Source organism: Pristiophorus japonicus, chromosome 20 (assembly GCF_044704955.1).
Source record: "Pristiophorus japonicus isolate sPriJap1 chromosome 20, sPriJap1.hap1, whole genome shotgun sequence".
In the NCBI taxonomy this organism is placed as follows: Eukaryota; Metazoa; Chordata; class Chondrichthyes; family Pristiophoridae; genus Pristiophorus; species Pristiophorus japonicus.
Genome location: NC_091996.1, coordinates 63743297 through 63762629, shown reverse-complemented (window position 1 = coordinate 63762629; position 19333 = coordinate 63743297). Strand labels below are relative to the sequence as shown.

The 19333-nt window shown below is 45.9% G+C and overlaps 1 protein-coding gene across 1 annotated transcript in view; it reads left to right on the top strand.

Moving 5' to 3' along the window:
- LOC139232540 (tubulin beta-2 chain-like) overlaps nt 1-19333 on the top strand; it is an 83052-nt gene that overhangs the window by 30937 nt on the left and 32782 nt on the right. The window contains exons 2-3 of the mRNA XM_070862895.1: nt 13508-13616; nt 13704-13814. Of these exons, the coding sequence (XP_070718996.1) occupies nt 13508-13616; nt 13704-13814 (220 nt within the window). The remainder of the gene's footprint in view (nt 1-13507; nt 13617-13703; nt 13815-19333) is intronic.

Sequence of the window (19333 nt, the reverse complement as noted above, 5' to 3'; positions counted from 1 at the left end):
GCATGTTATCGTGGAGCAGGCGGAGGATGGTGACAAACTTTTGGGGGCAGCCGAAACGGAAGAGGATGCTCCATAGTCCCTCATGGTTGGCAATGTCAAAGAAGGCCATATACAAGTGTTGATGCTGTTCCCTGCATTTCTCTTGTCGTTGTCGTGCGGGGAAGATCTTGTCTGTTGTACTCTTTAGTGGACGGAATCCGCATTGCAACTCTGGGAGGAGATCTTCAGCCACAGGGAGAAGATGATTGAGGAGGATTCTTACGATGACTTACCCAGTGGCCAACAGCAGGGAGATTCCTCTATAGTTACCGCAGTCAGACTTGCTCCCTTTTTTGAAGATGGTCATGATTACGGCATCTCTGAGATCTCCTGGCATGCTCTCCTCCTTCCAGATAAGAGAGATGAGGTCATGCATTTGTGCCAATAGTGCTTCTCCACTTTAGTGCCTAGGCGGGGATTCCATCTGCTCCTGATGCCTTGTTGTTCTTGAGCTAATGGATGGCCTTTTCTACCTTGTGCAGGGTTGGGGTTTTGCTGAGATGGTGGCGGTTAGCATGCTGCAGGATGGAGTCAAGGACACTCGCGTCGAAGGCAGAGTCTCGGTTAACGAGATCTTCGAAGTGCTCCTTCCAATGGGCACTGACTGCCTCGGTGTCTTTAATGAGTGCCTCTCTGTTCTTGGCCAGCAGTGGGGTGGGGCCTTGTGTGCTTGGGCTGTAGCTAGTCTTGACTGTGCTGAAGAATCCTCGCACGTCATGGCTGTCGGCCAGCTGCTGGATCTCCTGTGCTTTCTCCACCCACCATTAATTCTTTAGGTCGCGGGTTTTTTGTTGGACCTCGGCTTTCAGCTGCCTGAGGAGCTGCTTTACTGCTCCTGAATTGGGTTGCTGCTTTAAGTTCAGCAATGCCTCGCGCTTGCAGCTTATTAGTTCCTGCATCTCCTAGTCATTCTCATCAAACCTGTCTTGGTGTTTCCTGGTTGAGTGACAGAGTGTCTCTTCACAGGCACTGGTTTTGGGGGCCTTGAGGGCAGACCAAGCACTGTGAGCACTCTGCGTCTCGGGGTCATCGAGGGTTGCCAGGTTGGCAGTGAGGTGCTGGCTGTATAGGGCTTTCTTAACTGGATCTTTGAGTGTCCCAGCGTTGATTTTCCTGCAGCATTGTTTCTGTTGCCGTCAATGTTTTGGGGCTATGTCAATGTTGGTGACGGAGCGGATTAAGTGGTGGTACATCCAGCAGTCGTCGGCTCCTGTCATGGAGCGGGTGATGTGCATGTCCTTGCGGTCCCTCGCTCGGATGATGATATAGTGAACAGATGCCAGTGCTTGGAGCGAGGGTGTTGCCATGATGCCTTGTACTTGTCCCTTTGGCAGAACAAGGTGTTGGTGATGACAAGGTCATGTTCTAGGCAGTATGTCAGAAGCAGGGTACTGCTGGTGTTGGTTTTCCATACCCCCTCTCTGCCAATTACGCCTCTCCAGTGGTCTGTGTCCTTACCGACTCTGGCATTGAAGTCGCCAAGGAGGATCAGCTTGCCATCTGTAGTGATTCGGGACATGGTTTGTTCGAAGCTGGAGTAAAGTTCCTCTTTGGTCTCATCTGTTGCGTCGAGTGTTGGGGCGTATGCGCTGATAACTCTGGCGCACTGGTTCTGGACTAGGGTGAGCCGGAGAGTCATGAGACATTCGCTTATCCCGCAGGGGGAGTCTCTGAGATGGCCCACCAGCTCATTCTTGATGGCGAAGCCAACTCCATGGAGGCTGCATTCTTCTTCTGGTTCGCCTTTCCAGAAGAAGATGTAGCCACCACCTTGTTCTTTGAGCCGGCCTTCCCCTGCCCGCCGGGTCTCACTTAGGGCGGCGATGTCAACGTCGAAGCACCTGAGCTCCTGGGCAATGATAGCAGTACGACATTCCGGTCTGTCGCTTTTGGGTTGTTCATGATGGTTCTGACGTTCCAGGTCCTGAACTTAATTTTGAAGGGTGGAAGATGCGGGAGTTCTTTTAACGTGGGGTGATCGTTGCACACCGGCTACCACATGGGCTTAGCAGAGCAAGGTCTTGGTCCAGTGTCAAGTGGTTCCGAGATGACTGGAGACCAGGCTCTACTGTATGGGCGTAGTTGCCTACGGTGGGATGTGAGCCGTAAGCTCGGCACTGAGCAGCGCCTTCAGGCCAGGTGGTGGAAGATCTGAGGTGTGATGAGGGGTGGGGATGAGAGATGCTGGGGCCCTGCTCCATTTTAGCTTCTCGAAGGGTCATGAGAGAAGTCAGAGGCCCGCCGCCATTCCCTTCGACCAGCTCAGAGCCGGTGTCGACGGCGACCTTGTAGCTGCTCCAGGATTGCGCTGCCTCGGTTCTCAGGGAGACGTTTATGTTTAAAATTCCCTCCAGCTGCTCCAGGTTTGCACTGCCTCTGTTGTCAGCGAGATGCTTATATTATGTAGTCCCAGAAAGGCAGCCATTCCCCTCCAATGCTGGCACTTCGATATAGTCTAAGTGGTATATGAAAGGTGAATAGAAGCAGAAAATTGGAGTTCTGTAAGGTCATTTTGCATCTTTAAATGCATGCATTCTTTAGTGTTGTGCTCTAGTCCTATTCAGGATGTAGATAATTACTAGTATATTTCTGGATTCTAAAACGCACTGAAATGTGTTTTTAAAGTCTTTAAGGGGAAAATCTGTGTTTGCCAGCAAACTGCAGTTAATGGCTGTAACACTAAGCGAGTGAAATGTGTCTGGGGGGCATGGAGATAGGTGGCACTGTGCTCACCTTCCCTGCAATGCCGTACTGTTAATGTTGCTGGATCCGGGATGAAGTTTGTGTCCAGGTCCGGCGTTGCAGCTTCCCACAGCCTCTGTGAGCGAAGCTGTGGAGCTCACAGGGAACTCTGGGCAATGAAGAGGTCTGATAAATAAAGAGACCATGCACACTGAAGCAATACAAAATAAACAGCAGTCAATCAAAACATTTTTCAGCCCTTTCTACCTTTTTAAGAAATATTCAATATTTAAAAGAAGTTCCAAATGTGAATATTCAGCTGTTAAAGCTGAATTACCTTCCTAACCTGAACAAATGAGAAAACTGCCTCAGCACTAACACAAATGCCTCAGCAAGCAGGGAAGTGGCACCGAGAGTCTCACACCCATTACTCCAGCTTTATGCAGAGGGTCAACACTGCAAGAATGGCCCTCTAACCACAGGGCCAGGAGGCCCTCCAGAAAGAACGATGTGGGAGTACATCACTCAGGCCATCACTGTCAGCGGTTTCACCCCCACCACCTGGCTCCACACCCAAAGAAGCTTCATTGACCGCTGGTCAAGGTCAGTAAGTGCATCTTCAAAAGCCGTCTCCTACCAATTGCACCCCTAGCCTCACACACTGCTCAATGCACAACTCCGAATTACTCACCTACCAACAATCTGCACCAATGATGAGGCACATCTCCCATTCCTAGCCTCACCTCAGCCCCTTGGAGGAGATGGTGCAGGCCATTCTTGGCAGGGGCATGGTTGAGCCCTTGGCTAGCAGTGGGGCTGAAAGGATACAAGATACATGTATCCTCATACATAATCCCCCTTCTGGCATGTACCTCTTGGTTTCCCCGCACCCGTCATCTCAACTCCATCCTTATGCCTTCCTCATTTCACACACCCAAGAAATGCAGCCTACCCAGCCAGTGGGACTGCAGGCAGATGATTCCATCCTGGATATCCTGGCAACAAAGGGGGTGTCTGGGATGCATTCTTCCATATGATTTCTCCTCTTTGGCTTCCTCCTCTCCTGCGTAAGTGTGAAATTACAGCATAAAATGCTGGAAATACTCAGTTGGTCAGGCAGAATGTCGACCTGAGACGTGAACTCTGTATTTCTGTTCATAGATGTTGCATGACCTGCTGAGCATTTGCAGCATGTTCTGTCTTCTCAAAGGACTTCATTTATCATCCGAGCCCTTGCAAGCATCCGGCAGCACTCCTTACACACTTAAAAAAAAATCTTTGCACATCTATTGCAGCAAACCACCACTTCAATAAAATCAGCAAAAAATACTGTCCAAACCCTTACATTCAAACTTACCTGAATGATGTGTGTGTCCCTTTAAGAGCTGCAGACATTGCCACTATCAACCAGCTTGAATTCAGCAGTAGGGTCAAAGTTTGCATTAGTGACATTAAGTCGGCGTTGCACGCCGATTGACGTCACTGCCACCATTTTTATTTGTTGCAGGGTGCTGCAAGTTACTGACAGCACAAAGGGGAAGAGCAATATGGCGGCCGTCGCAGGGACCACCAGCGAAAGTGGCATATCTCCCATTCCTAGCCTCACCTCACCCCCTTGGAGGAGAAGGTACATTGGCATTGGCATGGTTCAGCCCTTGGCCAGCGGTGTTACCGAGTGAGTGCATGAATTTCTAGCTCTATATATGTTTTGTAATTTAATTCACATTATGTGCACATAGCAATTTTTACCTTTACATTTGTATTTTGTTAATGTTAGCATGAAGATGATGATTGTAGAGAATGGTTACTCGCTTTTCTGTAAAATTCTAAGTATTCTGAGCAAGGGCTGAATCCAAAAATAGGCGTCACCATTTATGATGTGAGTAAACATGCTGGGTGTACAGTATCTCAACACAAAACAATTGAGAGGTTCTGTTGCATGATTCTTCCTCATCAATGTTGAACCAATTCTGTTGTGTAAAGGATGCTGCCATTTGAAGAACAATCAGTATATCACCTTTTCAACATGATGCTCTTTAATGGGGTATCCAGATATTTTCTTCTGCGTATTAATTTTAACAAATTTATAAATGTTTTATGAAGAAGATGTTCACAAATGTGTTAAACTAAGTATCAGAATAAGTGGTCTTTCTGTCAGTCATTTTAATTTATAAATATTCTTCACCTTAGAAACATAGAAATATAGAAAATAGGTGCAGGAGTAGGCCATTCGGCCCTTCGAGCCTGCACCACCATTCAATATGATCATGGCTGATCATGCAACTACAGTACCCCACTCCTGCATTCTCTCCATACCCCCTGATCCCTTTAGCCGTAAGGGCCACATCTAACTCCCTTTTGAATATATCCAACGAACTGGACTCAACAACTTTCTGTGGTAGAGAAATCCACAGGTTCACAATTCTCTGGGTGAAATATTTTCTCCTCATCTCAGTTCTAGATGTCTTACCCCTTATCCTTAGACTGTGACCCCTGGTTCTGGACTTCCCCAACATCGGGAACATTCTTCCTGCATCTATCCTGTCCAATCCTGTCAGAATATTACATGCTTCTATGAATCCCCTCTCATTCTTCTAAATTCCAGTGAATATAAGCCTAGTCGGTCCAGTCTTTCTTCATATGTCAGTCCTGCCATCCCGGGAATCAGTCTGGTGAACCTTCGCTGCAATAGCAAGAATGTCCTTCCTCAGATTAGGAGACCAAAACTGCACATAATATTCAAGGTGTGGCCTCACCAAGGGCCCTGTACAACTGCAGTAATACCTCCCTGCTCCTACACTCAAATATCTCGCTATGAAGGCTAACTGCCTGCTGTATCCGAATGCCTACTTTCAATGACTGATGTACCATGACACCCAAGTCTCGTTGCACCTCCTCTTTTGCTAATCTGTCACCATTCAGATAATAATCTGCCTTCCTGTTTTTGCCACCAAAGTGGATAACTTCACATTTATCCACATTATACTGCATCTGCCATGCATTTGCCCACTCACCTAACCTGTCCAAGTCACCCTGCAGCCTCTTAGCATTCTCCTCACAGCTCATACTGCCACCTAGCTTAGTGTCATCTGCAAACTTGGAGATATTACATTCCTTCGTCTAAATCATTAATGTATTTGTAAATAGCTGGGGTCCCAACACTGAACCTTGCGGTATCCCACTAGTCACTGCCTGCCATTCTGAAAAGGAACCATTTATTCCCACTCTTTACTTCCTGTCTGCCAACCAGTTCTCTATCCACATCAGTACATTACCCCCAATACCATGTTCCTTAATTTTGCACACTAATCTCTTGTGTGGGACTTTGTCAAAAGCCTTTTGAAAGTTCAAATACATCACATCCACTGGTTCTCCTTATTCACTCTACTAGTTACATTCTCAAAAAATTCTAGAAGATTTATCAAGCATGATTTCCCTTTCATAAATCCAGGGTGACTTGGACCGATCCTGTCACTGCCTTCCAAATGTGCTGCTATTTCATCTTTAATAATTGACTCCAGCATTTTCCCCACTACTGATGTCAGGCTAACTGGTCTATAATTCCCTGTTTTCTCTCTCCTTCCTTTTTTAAAAAGTGGTGTTACATTAGCTACTCTCCAATCTATAGGAACTGATCCAGAGTCCATGACCACCAATGCATCTACTATTTCTAGGGCCACTTCCTTAAGTACTCTGGGATGCAGACTATCAGGCCCTGCGGATTTATCGGCCTTCAATCCCATCAATTTCCCTAACACCATTTCCTGACTAATAAGGATTTTCCTCAGTTCCTCCTTCTTGCTAGACCCTCGGTCCCCTAGTATTTTTGGGAGGTTATTCATGTCTTCCTTAGTGAAGACAGAACCAAAGTATTTGTTCAATTGGTCTGCCATTTCCTTGTTCCCCATTATGAATTCACCTGATTCTGACTGCAAGGGACCTACGTTAGTCTTCACTAATCTTTTTCTCTTCACATATCTATAGAAGCTTTTGCAGTCAGTTTTTATGTTCCCTGCAAACTTACTCACATATTCTATTTCCCCCCCCCCCCCCCCGAATTAAACCTTTAGTCCTCCTCTGCTGAATTCTAAATTTCTCCCAGTCCTCTGGCCAATTTATATGCCTTATCAGCACAACCTTGCTGGTGCATCAGAGCACTAATGCTGAGCATGGGTGAATGGTACAATCTTGAACTTTTCGGCTCAGTATAGAATTTGAGTTGTGCTTTAGTGGAAAGATGCCCAAGTAAGAACTGAAGTTTTTTACTAGTGTATTCACTGAGGCTGCTGTCGGTGATGGGAAGAAAATACCTTCACAAGAGTCCTCCTTCTTGGACGAGATCAGGATCTGGAACGAAGCAGAGTCAGAGTTCTTAAGTGGATGCTTGTTTTGCAGTACCTAATACAGGGATGGGCAATTATTTGGGCTGGAGGGCCACTCAACAAGTTTTATTGAGCAATTGAGGGCCGCACACCAATGTTCCCCCTAAGGCGAGAGGCTGCAGGTCGCGCAACAATCGCACGGTCCCACGCAGGCCAGTTCCTGTCGCTGAAAGATACTGCGCATGCGCGGTTGCATGGTGGACAGTCACACAGCAAATTTAAAGGGACCACACGCAAAAAATAATTAGAGGGAATATTGCTTAAACATAAACATTGCATCAACATAAATTCAGATAGTAATCAGATGCTATCTTACATACACACATGTAATGTATTCGATACTACTTAGAAATGAATCAAAGATAATAGTTGAAAATGTGGTGATATCTTCTGGTCTCTGTAAATCAGTGCTGTGAAATAGAACTGTACCCTCTTTAGACCCTGTGTCAGCGTCAATTCCCCACCTCAGTCATCCGTATGCACCTCTGCAAAGATTACTAATGCCGTCCCAATTGGAGCCAGATGAAAACTCCCCTGCCGTCGTACTCTGGATACCTGGAGAGACAAAATGCAGCGCTGCTCACTTTCTTCGGTAAAAGAGTTGTGGAGATGAGCAGCTATGACTGCACTCAAAAATGGGTAGGGCATATTTGAGAATGGAATCATGGAACGGATCCTTTAAAAATTGGGCCAGGGAGAATCGTTTTTGCAAATTATTAACTTGAATGAAGTATTACTATGGTCTTTCAATTGTGTTCCTAACACAGATGAGACTGCGCACAGGGAGGTTAAAGTAACAGTGACCTCAGTCTTTAATAAGATACTCCAGAGTGAGGAATAGACCTTAGGGGCCGGCTTATAAACAGTGCTCCCAAGGGATGCTGGGATCCCTTGGGACTTCAGGGGATGCGCTCCCTGGTGATGGAACATGGGAGTGCATGCTTTACAGATACGCATCACTCCTCCCAAAGTCAAAGTGAAAATTATTTACAAGGTGAGGCGGTCGGGAGCCTTTCTTTCCCTGCTGGACCACCTCGGTACAAATGTGTTGGCTGTGCCCTTGCTGTGCTGGCGTGTTGTTGGCCCTGCAGGGCTGCTGGGTGAGCCTGGCCTTGCTGGGCTGTTGGGTGTGATGGGTTCGATTTCCTGGTCCAGCATGGTGTCGTTGATCCTTGGGTGTGTGTCATGGGCTCGAAAAAGGTGGTGTCTGCTGTGGGTTGTTCAGGGCAATCTGTGAACCGCAGCCTCGTTTGGTCCAGGTGCTTTCTACAAACTTGTTCATTGTCCAGTTTGACGACAAACACCCTACTCCCTTCTTTAGCTATCACCGTGCCCGTGATCCATTTGGGACCATGTCCATAGTTTAGCACATACACAGGGTCATTCAGATCAATTTCCTGTGACACAGTGGCGCGACCATCATTTATATTTTGTTGCTGCCGCCTGCTCTCTACCTGATCATGCAGGTTTGGGGTGAACCAGTAAGAGTCTGGTTTTAAGTGTCCTTTTCGTGAGTAGCTCAGCCGGGGGCACCCCTGTGAGCGAGTGGGGTCTCGTGCGGTACCTGAGCAGTACTCGGGACAGGCGGGTTTGGAGTGAGCCTTCTGTGACTCGTTTAAGGCTCTGTTTGATTGTTTGTACTGCCCGCTCTGCCTGCCCATTGGAGGCTGGTTTAAACGTGGCCGAGGTGACATGTTTGATCCCATTGCGGGTCATGAATCCTTTAAATTCGACACTGGTGAAACATGGTCCGTTGTCACTGACCAGTATGTCAGGCAGGCCATGGGTGGCAAACATGGCCCTCAGGCTTTCAATAGTGGCGGTGGCGGTGCTTCCCGACATTATTTCACATTCAATCCATTTTGAAAAAGCATCCACCATCACCAGGAACATTTTACTGAGAAACGGGCCCGCATAGTTGACATGGATCCTCGACCATGGTCTGGAGGACCAGGACCACAAACATAGTGGTGCCTCTCTGGGCGCGTTGCTCAACTGAGCACACACGCTGCATTGCTGTACACAGGACTCTAAGTCAAAGTCGATACCGGGCCACCACACGTGGGATATGGCTATCGCTTTCATCATTACTATACCCGGATGTGTGCCGTGGTGATCCGAGATGAACGTCTCCCTGCCCTTTTTGGGTAGCACTATGCGGTTACCCCACAACACGCAGTCTGCCTGAATGGACAGCTCGTCCTTTCGCCACTGGAACGGCTTGATTGGCTCTTGCATTTCAACGGGGATGCTGGCCCATGCAGTACACAGTTTTTTACTAGGGACAGCAGAGGATCTTGGCTGGTCCAAGACCTAATCTGGCGGGTCGTGACAGGTGATTTATCATTTTCAATCGCTTCCATGACCATCAACAAGTCTGCGGGCTGTGCCAACATCAACAAGTTTGCAGGCTGCGCCATTTCCACCCCCGTGGTGGGCAATGGTAGCCAACTGAGAGCATCCGTACAGTTCTCTGTACCTGGCTTGTGGCGGATGGTATAGTTATATGCTGATAGCGCAAGTGCCCACCTTTGTATGTGGGTTGAGTCATTAGTATTTATCCCCTTGTTTTCAGCGAACAGGGATATGAGGGGCTTGTGATCAGTTTCCAGCTCAAATTTGAGGCCAAACAGGTACTGATGCATTTTCTTTACCCTGAACACACACGCTAATGCCGCTTTCTCAATCATGCTGTAGGCCCTCTCAGCCTTAGACAAGCTCCTGGAAGCATAGGCGACAGGTTGCAATTTCCCCGCAACGTTAGCTTGTTGTAATACACACCCGACTCCGTACGACGACGCATCATATGCTAGCACAAGTCTTTTACACGGGTTATACAGTACAAGCAGCTTGTTGGTGTATAAAATGTTTCTGGCTTGCTCAAAAGCAATTACTTGGTTTTTTCCCCATACTCAGTTCTCACCTTTATGCAATTACACATGTAGGGGCTCTAAGAGGGTGCTTAACCCCGGTAGGAAGTTCCAAAATAGTTGAGGAGTCCCAGGAACGACCGCAGCTCCGTGACGTTCTGTGGCCTGGGCGCGTTCCTGATAGCCTCTGTCTTGGCGTCTCTGGGCCGAATGCCGTCCGCCGTGATCATTCTCCCCAAAAACTCCACTTCTGTTGCCATGAAGATGCATTTCGACATCTTCAGCCGCAGTCCTACGCGATCCAGTCGCAGGAGGATCTCCTCCAGGTTTTGTCGGTGTTCGACGGTGTCCCGACCCGTGACCAATATGTCGTCCTGAAAAACCACCGTGCGTGGTACTGACTTGAGTAGGCTCTCCATGTTTCTCTGGAAGATCGCTGCAGCTGACCGAATTCCAAACGGGCATCTGTTGTCGATGAACAGTCCCTTGTGCGTGTTGATGCGGGTGAGGCTCTTCGAAGACTCCTGCAGCTCCTGCGTCATGTAGGCCGAAGTCAGGTCGAGCTTGGTGACCATCTTGCCTCCTGCCAGCGTCGCAAATAGGTCGTCTGCCTTAGGTTGCGGATATTGGTCCTGTCGCGAGAAACGATTAATATTTACTTTATAATCGCCGCAAATCCTGACCGTGCCATCACTTTTGAGTACTGGAACAATCAGGCTGGCCCACTCACTGAATTCCACTGGGGAGATGATGCCCTCGCGTTGCAGCCTGTCCAGCTCGATTTCCACTCTCTCCCTCATCATGTGAGGTACAACTCGCGCCTTGTGGTGAATGGGTCGTGCCTCTGGGACCAAGTGGATCCACACCTTCGCCCCGGAAAAGTTTCCAATGCCTGGCTCAAAAAAGGAAGGAAATTTGTTAAGAACCTGGGTACCTGGGTACATGAGGCCTCATCAACATGTGATAGCGCTCGGATGTCATCCCAGTTCTAGCAGATTTTGCCCAGCCAGCTCCTTCCAAGTAGTGTGGCCCATCGCCCGGGACAATCCAGAGTGGCAGTTCGTGCACCGTGCCCTCGTAGGTGACCTTGACCACGGTGCTGCCCAGGCCAGTAATAAGTTCTTTGATGTACGTTCTCAGTTTCGTGTGGATGGGGCTCAGGTTTGGTCTGAGTGCCTTGTTGTACCACAGTCTCTCAAACATCTTTTTACTCATGATGGATTGGCTAGCACCAGTGTCCAGTTCCATGGCTACGGGTAAGCCATTCAATTTTACGTTTAGCATTATAGGTGGACATTTCGTCGAAAATATGTGCACCCCATGTACTTCGGCATCTGCCTCCTCTCTCTGAGGCTTGAGATTGCTTTGATCCACCATGGAGCAATCTTCCTCTGCCAAGTGGTGGTTAGCAGGTTTTGCGGAGCATGCAGCTCACCTGCAAGCTTGTTGGAGGTTCCCCATTGTTCCACAGCTCTTGCAAACATACCCTTTGAAGCGGCATGAATAGGCTGAATGGAAGCCTCCACAATGCCAACAAGGTGTGAATTGCCTTGCATTCATCCTTTGTTGCGGACTCTGGGTCACCGGAGGCCTGCTGGCAGTTGCAGACTCGTGGTTTCTGCCCTGTAGATTTCTGCTCACAAACACAGTTCCAGTTAATTTATGAACACTGCTAGCACTCGTGTGATGAGAGATTTGTTTGGTGTTACCACTGGTGGACATAAACGCCTGTGCTATCGCAATGGCCTTACTGAGGGTCGGTGTCTCTACAGTCAAAAATTTTCGTAGGATGGTCTCGTGGCCAATGCCCAGTGCAAAAAAGTCTCCAGGTAGCCATCAAACTCCCATTGTCCTGCAAGTCACCTTAGCTTGGCGACACAGCTCGCCACTTCCTGACCTTCAGATCGCTGGCATGTGTAGAACCGATACCTCGCCATCAGCATGCTCTCCCTCGGGTTAAGATGCTCTCGAACCAGTGTACACAGCTCCTGATACAATTTATCTGTGGGTTTCACTGGAGCCAGAAGATTCTTCACGAGGCTGTAGGTCGGTTCCCCGCAGACTGTGAGGAGGACCGCTCTCCTTTTTGCAGCGCTTCCTTCTCCGTCCAGCTCGTTGGCTACAAAGTACTGGTCTAGCCATTCGACATAGGCTTCCCAGTCCTCACCCTCCGAGAACTTTTTCAGGATGCCCACAGTTTGCTGCATCTTTGCGTTGGATTTGTATACTCGTCGCCAGTTATTGTGTTCCTAACACAGATGAGACTGCACACAGGGAGGTTAAAGTAACAGTGACCTCAGTCTTTATTAAGACACTTCAGAGTGAGGAACAGGCCTTAGGGGCCGGCTTATATACAGTGCTTCCAAGGGATGCTGGGATCCCATGGGACTTCTGGAGATGCGCTCCCTGGGCGGAACATGGGAGTGCATGCTTTACAGATACACAACACTTTCCTTGGCTGTAATTCGGGTCTGTCTCTGACCCATGAGAAGTGAAAGTGCATAGACGAATGTGCAGCTCGAGCTCAGTCTCACGTTGTATTTCTGTTTCATCCAGCGGGCTGGATAGAATTACTTGGCGAACCATATTTTGCCCACCACTGACCTAATACTAGAATATTTCTCTCAGAAATTGTTAATTCTTCTCTCTTAGAAATGAAGGATTGAGTTCTGATTATACCAGTTGAATGTTACATTCTTAACTATGGATGGCCACACTGATTCTTTCGATAATGGATGGCCCACTGATTCTTCGTATGTCATGCGCATAATTCACTACGTGAGGACCATTTCTATCACTGAATACCCCAATAGAAATCAATTAAGGGAAAACACAATGTTAAAATAGGCACTGTAAGTAAGCATAGAGTTCTTTAATATCTTGGCATGATGACGTTACAGCTGCTTTCTTCAGACTCAACTGAGTTTTACTAAAAATAAACGATTTCAGCCCAAATTTCCTCTTGAGAATCTTTGTGTAACCTCATAACAACAACTTGTATTCCTGTTGTAATAAAGAAAGAACTTGCATTTATATAACACCTTTCACAACCTCAAGACATCCCAAAGCACTTTACAGCCAATGAAGAACTTTTTTGAAGTGTAGTCACTGTTGTAATGTAGAGAACCCGACAGCCAATTTGTGCACAGCAAGGTTCCATAAACAAGAATGTGAGACTGACCAGATAATTTATTTTTTGGTGTTGGTTGAGGGATAAATATTGGCCAGGCCACCGGGGAGAACTCCCCTTCTCTTTGAATAATGCCAATGGCAGTTTAACATCTCATCTGAAAGATGGCACCCCTGAAAGTGCAGCACTCCCTCAATACTGGAGTGTCAGCAGGGATCATGCGCTCAAGTCTCTGGAGTGGGACTTCAGCCTTCTGACTCAGATGCAAGAATGCTACCATTAAGCCAAAGCTGACTCCAGCCAAAATTTCATCCAAGAAAATTTGTGTGAGCTAAAAATGAGCAAGGACATTTTGCTGACTTGTGTCCTAAATGTGCTTTGATGTGATCTTATTTCCTGTTTAGTTCTGGGAAGTCATCAGTGATGAGCATGGTATTGACCCCACAGGAACCTACCACGGAGAGAGTGATCTCCAGCTGGAGAGGATTAACGTCTATTACAATGAGGCCACAGGTATCAATCTTGCATCCTAACATATTTCAGGTGCATAATTGCTTTCTACTGTTTGTTTATATCCTTTTTAAAACTACTTCTGAACAGGTGGTAAGTTTGTGCCTCGTGCTATCCTTGTGGACTTGGAACCTAGTACTATGGATTCTGTTCGTTCTGGACCCTTTGGGCAGATCTTCAGACCAGATAACTTTGTGTTCGGTAAGTGAAGTTTTATGTAAATACTAGCACTGCTGGGTAGCTGCTGTTTAGTAGAGCCATGAATGTTAACCTAGATGTGTTAAAGTTCTTAACATGGAATTCAAATATTTTTTCTCTGTGATTTGTTGTCGAGTGGTTGAAGGATTGGTAAGTTGCTTATACTTTTAAGAGATTTAAATGTACTTTTACAGCTATGGGGTTTGACAGAAGAAGCCTCAATCAGTGAAACACAATGAGCTGGATTGTGTGGGGGTCCAGTGGGTGCGATTGATAGCAGGTCGGGTGTGAAAGTGTTTTTTTTATACAGCGGGTCGGGACCCCGCTGTCAACCCGCTGCCTTGCTCCTTTTCCAATGTCAGATCAGTCAGCACTGAGCAGACCCGACTTGCAGTGGCGGGGCACCCAATTAAACTCATTGTTGACTTGTTGACAGATAATTAACAGCCTTTTTTAACTTACCTTTTCACTTTAAAATCTTCTAGAATTTTTTGAGGATGTAACTAGTAGAGTGGGTAAGGGAGAACGAGTGGATGTGGTGTATTTGGACTTTCAAAAGGCTTTTGAGAAGGTCCCACACAAGAGATTGGTGTGCAAAATTAAAGCACATGGTATTGGGGTAATGTATTGACGTGGATAGAGAATTGCTTGGCAGACAGGAAGCAGAGAGCCGGGATAAATGGGTCCTTTTCAGAATGGCAGGCAGTGACTAGTGGGGTGCCGCAGGGCTCAGTGCTGGGACCCCAGCTATTTACAATATACAGCAATGATTTAGATGAAGGAATTGAGTGTAATATCTCCAAGTTTGCAGATGACACTCAGCTGGGTGGCGGTGTGAGCTGTGAGGAGGATGCTAAGAGGCTGCAGGGTGACTTGGACAGGTTAGGTGAGTGGGCAAATGCATGGCAGATGCAGTATAATGTGGATAAATATCCACATTGGTAGCAAAAATATGAAGGCAGAATATTATCTGACTGGCAGCAGATTAGGAAAAGGGGAGGTGCAACGAGACCTAGGTGTCATGGTACATCAGTCATTGAAAGTTGGCATGCAGATACAGCAGGCGGTGGAGAAGGCAAATGGCATGTTGGCCTTCATAGCTAGGTGATTTAAGTATAGGAGCAGAGAGGTCCTACTGCAGTTGTACAGGGCCTTGGGGAGGCCTCACCTGGAATATTGTGTTCAGTTTTGGTCCACTTTGGCAGGAAAAATAAAAAAGCAAATTATTGTTTAAATGGAGAGAAATTACAGAATGCTGCAGTACATAGGGATCATGTCAACCGCATTGCTCTCATCAACCCTCTCTGTTACCTCATCAAAAAACTCGATCAAGTTGGTTAAACATGATTTGCCTTTAACAAATCCGCGCTGGCTTTCCTTAATTAATCTACACTTGTCCAAGTGACTCTTAATTTTGTCCATGATTATTGTTTCTAAAAGCTTCCCACTAATGGCTAACTAAGCAGGGGGTTATCTCAGCCATGGATTTTGCTGAGAGGCTTGGAGCCATGCTATAATCACTTGAAATTTGGGAGGCTAAGTCCCCCTTTTGATTGCTGGAGGCATATTTGTGCCTGCACAGAGGAACAGAGATGTTACATTCCAGATCATGGAATTGTTGGGCTGGTACCTTGACAGGAAGCATCTGAAATGGGTAAAGAAGTGAGGGGGAGAGAAAATTTATCTTTACACTGTCCACTCCATCCAGGAATGATAAGGGACGCTTATTCTATCTGGTTAGGTCAACATGTAAGCTGGTTTGCGGCAGGGGGAAGAGTTTTGGTGTGACATCAGAACCCGGCCCCTGGAAATACAGAGGATTAGGATTCTTGTATTTTGTGGGGACATCCTGTGTGAGGAAGATGTCCTCTGCTTTAGAACAATTGAGTTTGTAACTGGAGAGTTGTCCAAGTTCTTGAGAGAGTAAGATGGTTGAGTATTTATTGTTGTACAGGAATATTTTGTGTTCAGTCCTTCCTGCCATCCTCAGTGAATTCCTCATTTCACTCATGCATTTTGCTGGAGGGTTCTGTGGCAGGGCGGAGGGAAATAGGGAGCCTCCCTGTATAGCCCCAGGTGTACTAGGGCTGTCACCCGTGCACACTCTGGATGTGGGGTGCAAGTACAAGATTGTAATGCACTTCCTGAATGTGGCGGCAAAAGCCATGCTCACAAATAACAAAAGGCGAAGTTTCCAATCGAAAAATGAAGCAATCAGAAGGAAGTTGTTGACAACTCCTAACTTGACTTTTAATTTAGCATGTCAGACAACTATGTTGACGGATATGGCCGACCAATACTCCCGAGAATTTGGACCCATTTCCAGTCATTAGACAACCGAGTTGAATCACCAGCAGGTTAAAAGTAAAAGGCAGTTGGGCCCCAAGGCCTCAGCGAGTGGCCATGGTAACAATACATTGAAGTCGTGCTATCGGTGCTTGGGACAACACATTGCTCAAAGCTGTCCATATGTGAAGGCAGAGTGTTTCTGTTGCAAGAAAACTGGACATCTTGCAAAGGCATGCCGACTGAAGAGTAAACTGATGTTCAATTCTATAAGTAGAAATTGCCAGAGACTACATAGCATTGACGAGAAGCAACAGGAAGAGCAGGTTCTGGAGATACAAGTCATCAGAAGCACGAGAGTATCTAACAGTGATTCACGAAGTATCGTCATCCAAGTAGATGTTGTAGGAACCAGGACACCCATGGAAATCGACACTGGTGCATCCGTGCATGTAGTACCGGAATCACTATATCTCAACAAGTTGAATGATTTTCCACTGGAAAAGTCGAAGATAGAGCTGCGAAGCTACTCAGGAGGGCAAATCCCTGTGGTAGGATGTATCACTGTATCGGTGAAATACAAGGATCAGTTTCAGAGCTTCCCTTTCTTAGTAGTGTCAGGAGACAAGCCTGCCTTAATAGGTAGAAATTAGTTGGGATCACTGAAGCTGGATTGAAATTAGATTTTTCGTGTGGAAACAAAATTTGCATCGAAGGATGATGTCAAGCAGTATCCAAAGGTGTTCCACGAAACAGGCAGTCTGATCCAAGACTTCAAGGAGAGTGTCAGAATGCAGAAGGATGCAAGACCAGTTTATTGCAAGCCACATCCCGTATCGTACGCACTAAAAGAAAAAGTTGAGCAAGAAATCAAAAGACTAGAAACTGAGGACATTATCTCCAAGGTGGAAGAAGTGTTCTATTTTTCATACGTTGATGAACTGCCAGTCACAGCTCAAGAGATTGGTAGAGCAACCAAACGTGACCCAGTTATGTCAAAGGTGTGTGATTATACAGCAAATGGCTGGCCAAACCAGGTATCCGAGAAAGGTATTCATCCATACCTCGTTCATAGGAATGAATTATCAGTGAATAAAAGATTGTATCCTGTGGGTGCAAGAGTAGTTATTCCAAATAAACTCAGGTCCAAATTGTTAGGAGATCTTCATGACCAGCACCTGGGAATGTGCTTGACCAAGAGTTTTACTCACAGTTACTTATGGTGGCCAGGTCTAGATAAAGATATAAAATATATCGTTAGTCAGTGTACAACATGTCAATCGGTAAGCAAGAAACCACCATCAGTACCATTACAGCCATGGAAATGGCCTCACAGGGTATGGCAAAGGTTACATATAGATTTTGCTGAGTTAGAAGGACAACAATTGTTCATTGTGATTGATAGCCATTTGAAGTGGCTAGAGGTGTTTCTGATGCGGAAAATAACAACAAGTAAAACACTAGACAATTTGCAAAGATTGTTTTCTTCATATGGCCTCCCAGAAGAAATTGTGTTTGATAATGGGCTGCAATTTTTTTCAGAAGAATTTACAGTTTATGAGCAGAAATGGTGTGAAACATACCAAGGTTCCACCTTGCCACCCTGCTTCAAATGTTGCAGCAGAGCGCACTGTACAACTTGTAAAACGTGCCCTCATCAAGCAAATGTTGAATCCAAATCCAAAGAAATGGCAGTTGTTGTTGGATCACAAACTCGCAAATTTTCTAATTACTTATCATAAAACACCTCGTAGAAATACTGGTAGAACACCAGCAGAATTGTTTCTCAAATGGCAGCCATGAACCAGGTTCTTGTTGTTAAAACCAAACTTGGCACAGTAAGCAGAAGAGAAACAATTAAGACAGAAAGAGAATCATGATAGAGGCAGAGTAAGAGAGAGAAGTGTGAAATTGAATCAGAAGGTGAGCATGAAGAACCATCACCATAAATGGTTAAAGTGGTTACCAGGAAGAGTAGTGAAGATATGTGGTCCTCGCACATATTTGGTCAAGATGTTTGATCATGGAAAGGTTAGGTTTATTCACATTGATCATATTTTACCTACAGATGTGGAAGGAGTTGAAAGTTGGAATTATTCGATTATTTCTGATGAGTCAGATAGTCTTGTTACAATTAGAGTACCAGTAGCAAATCCTACATCAGATGTACTGGAAACAAGCCCAAGAGAAAGTCAGAATTTAAGTCTGAGTGCGAGTCAGGCAGACAAACAGTCTGAAGTTGTAGAGAGACAAAAATGTGATATATTCTTTACGACATCACAAACACACAGACTACAAGATGGCTCTACAGAAACTTATCATGTGACCTTGTATTATATTATACATCAGAGGTGCATTACCACAGTAGTCCACTAGGTGGAGCTATACTTCTCCCTCCTTAATGAAGAAGTAATTTTTGCAAAATCAATCCATATCTTTTGTTGTGTATACCATGCAAGTTATGTATGATGATTATTTTCTTATAATTACTTCTTCATCTACTTTGCCATGTCCAGTATGGACTCCCTCCTCAGAAATTGCAAGGCTTCCTACTCATACAGAGATCATGTACATCACATCAACCACATTTGTCCTCATCAACCGCCTCTGTTACCTCATCAAAAAACTCGATCAAGTTGGTCAAACACTATTTGCCTTTAACAAATCAGTGCTGGCTTTGCTTAATTAATCCACACTTGTCCAAGTGACTGTTAATTTTGTCCGTGATTATCATTTCTAAAAGCTTCCCCATTACTGAGATTAAACTGACTGGCCTGTAGTTGCTGGGTTTATACTTGCACCCTGTTTTTGAACAGGGTATAACGTTTGCAATTCTCCAGTCCTCTGGCACTAGCCTCGTATCCAAGGAAGATTGAAAGATTATGGCCAGTACCTCTGCAATTACCACCTTCACTTCCCTCAGCATACTAAGATGCACTCATCCGGTCTTGGTGACTTATTTACTTTAAGTACAGTCAATCGTTCTAGTACATCCTCCCTAACAATGTTTATCCCATCCAGTATCTCAACTAGCTCCTCTTTCCCTATGACTTTGGCAGCATTTTCTTCCTTGGTAAAGACAGATGCAAAGTGCTCATTTAGTACCTCAGCCATGCCCTCTGCCTCCATGCGTAGCTCTCCATTTTGGTTCCTAATCGGCCCCACTCTTCCTCTTGCTACCCGTTTACTATTTATATACGTAAAGAAGATTTTTGGATTCCCTTTTGTGTTAACTG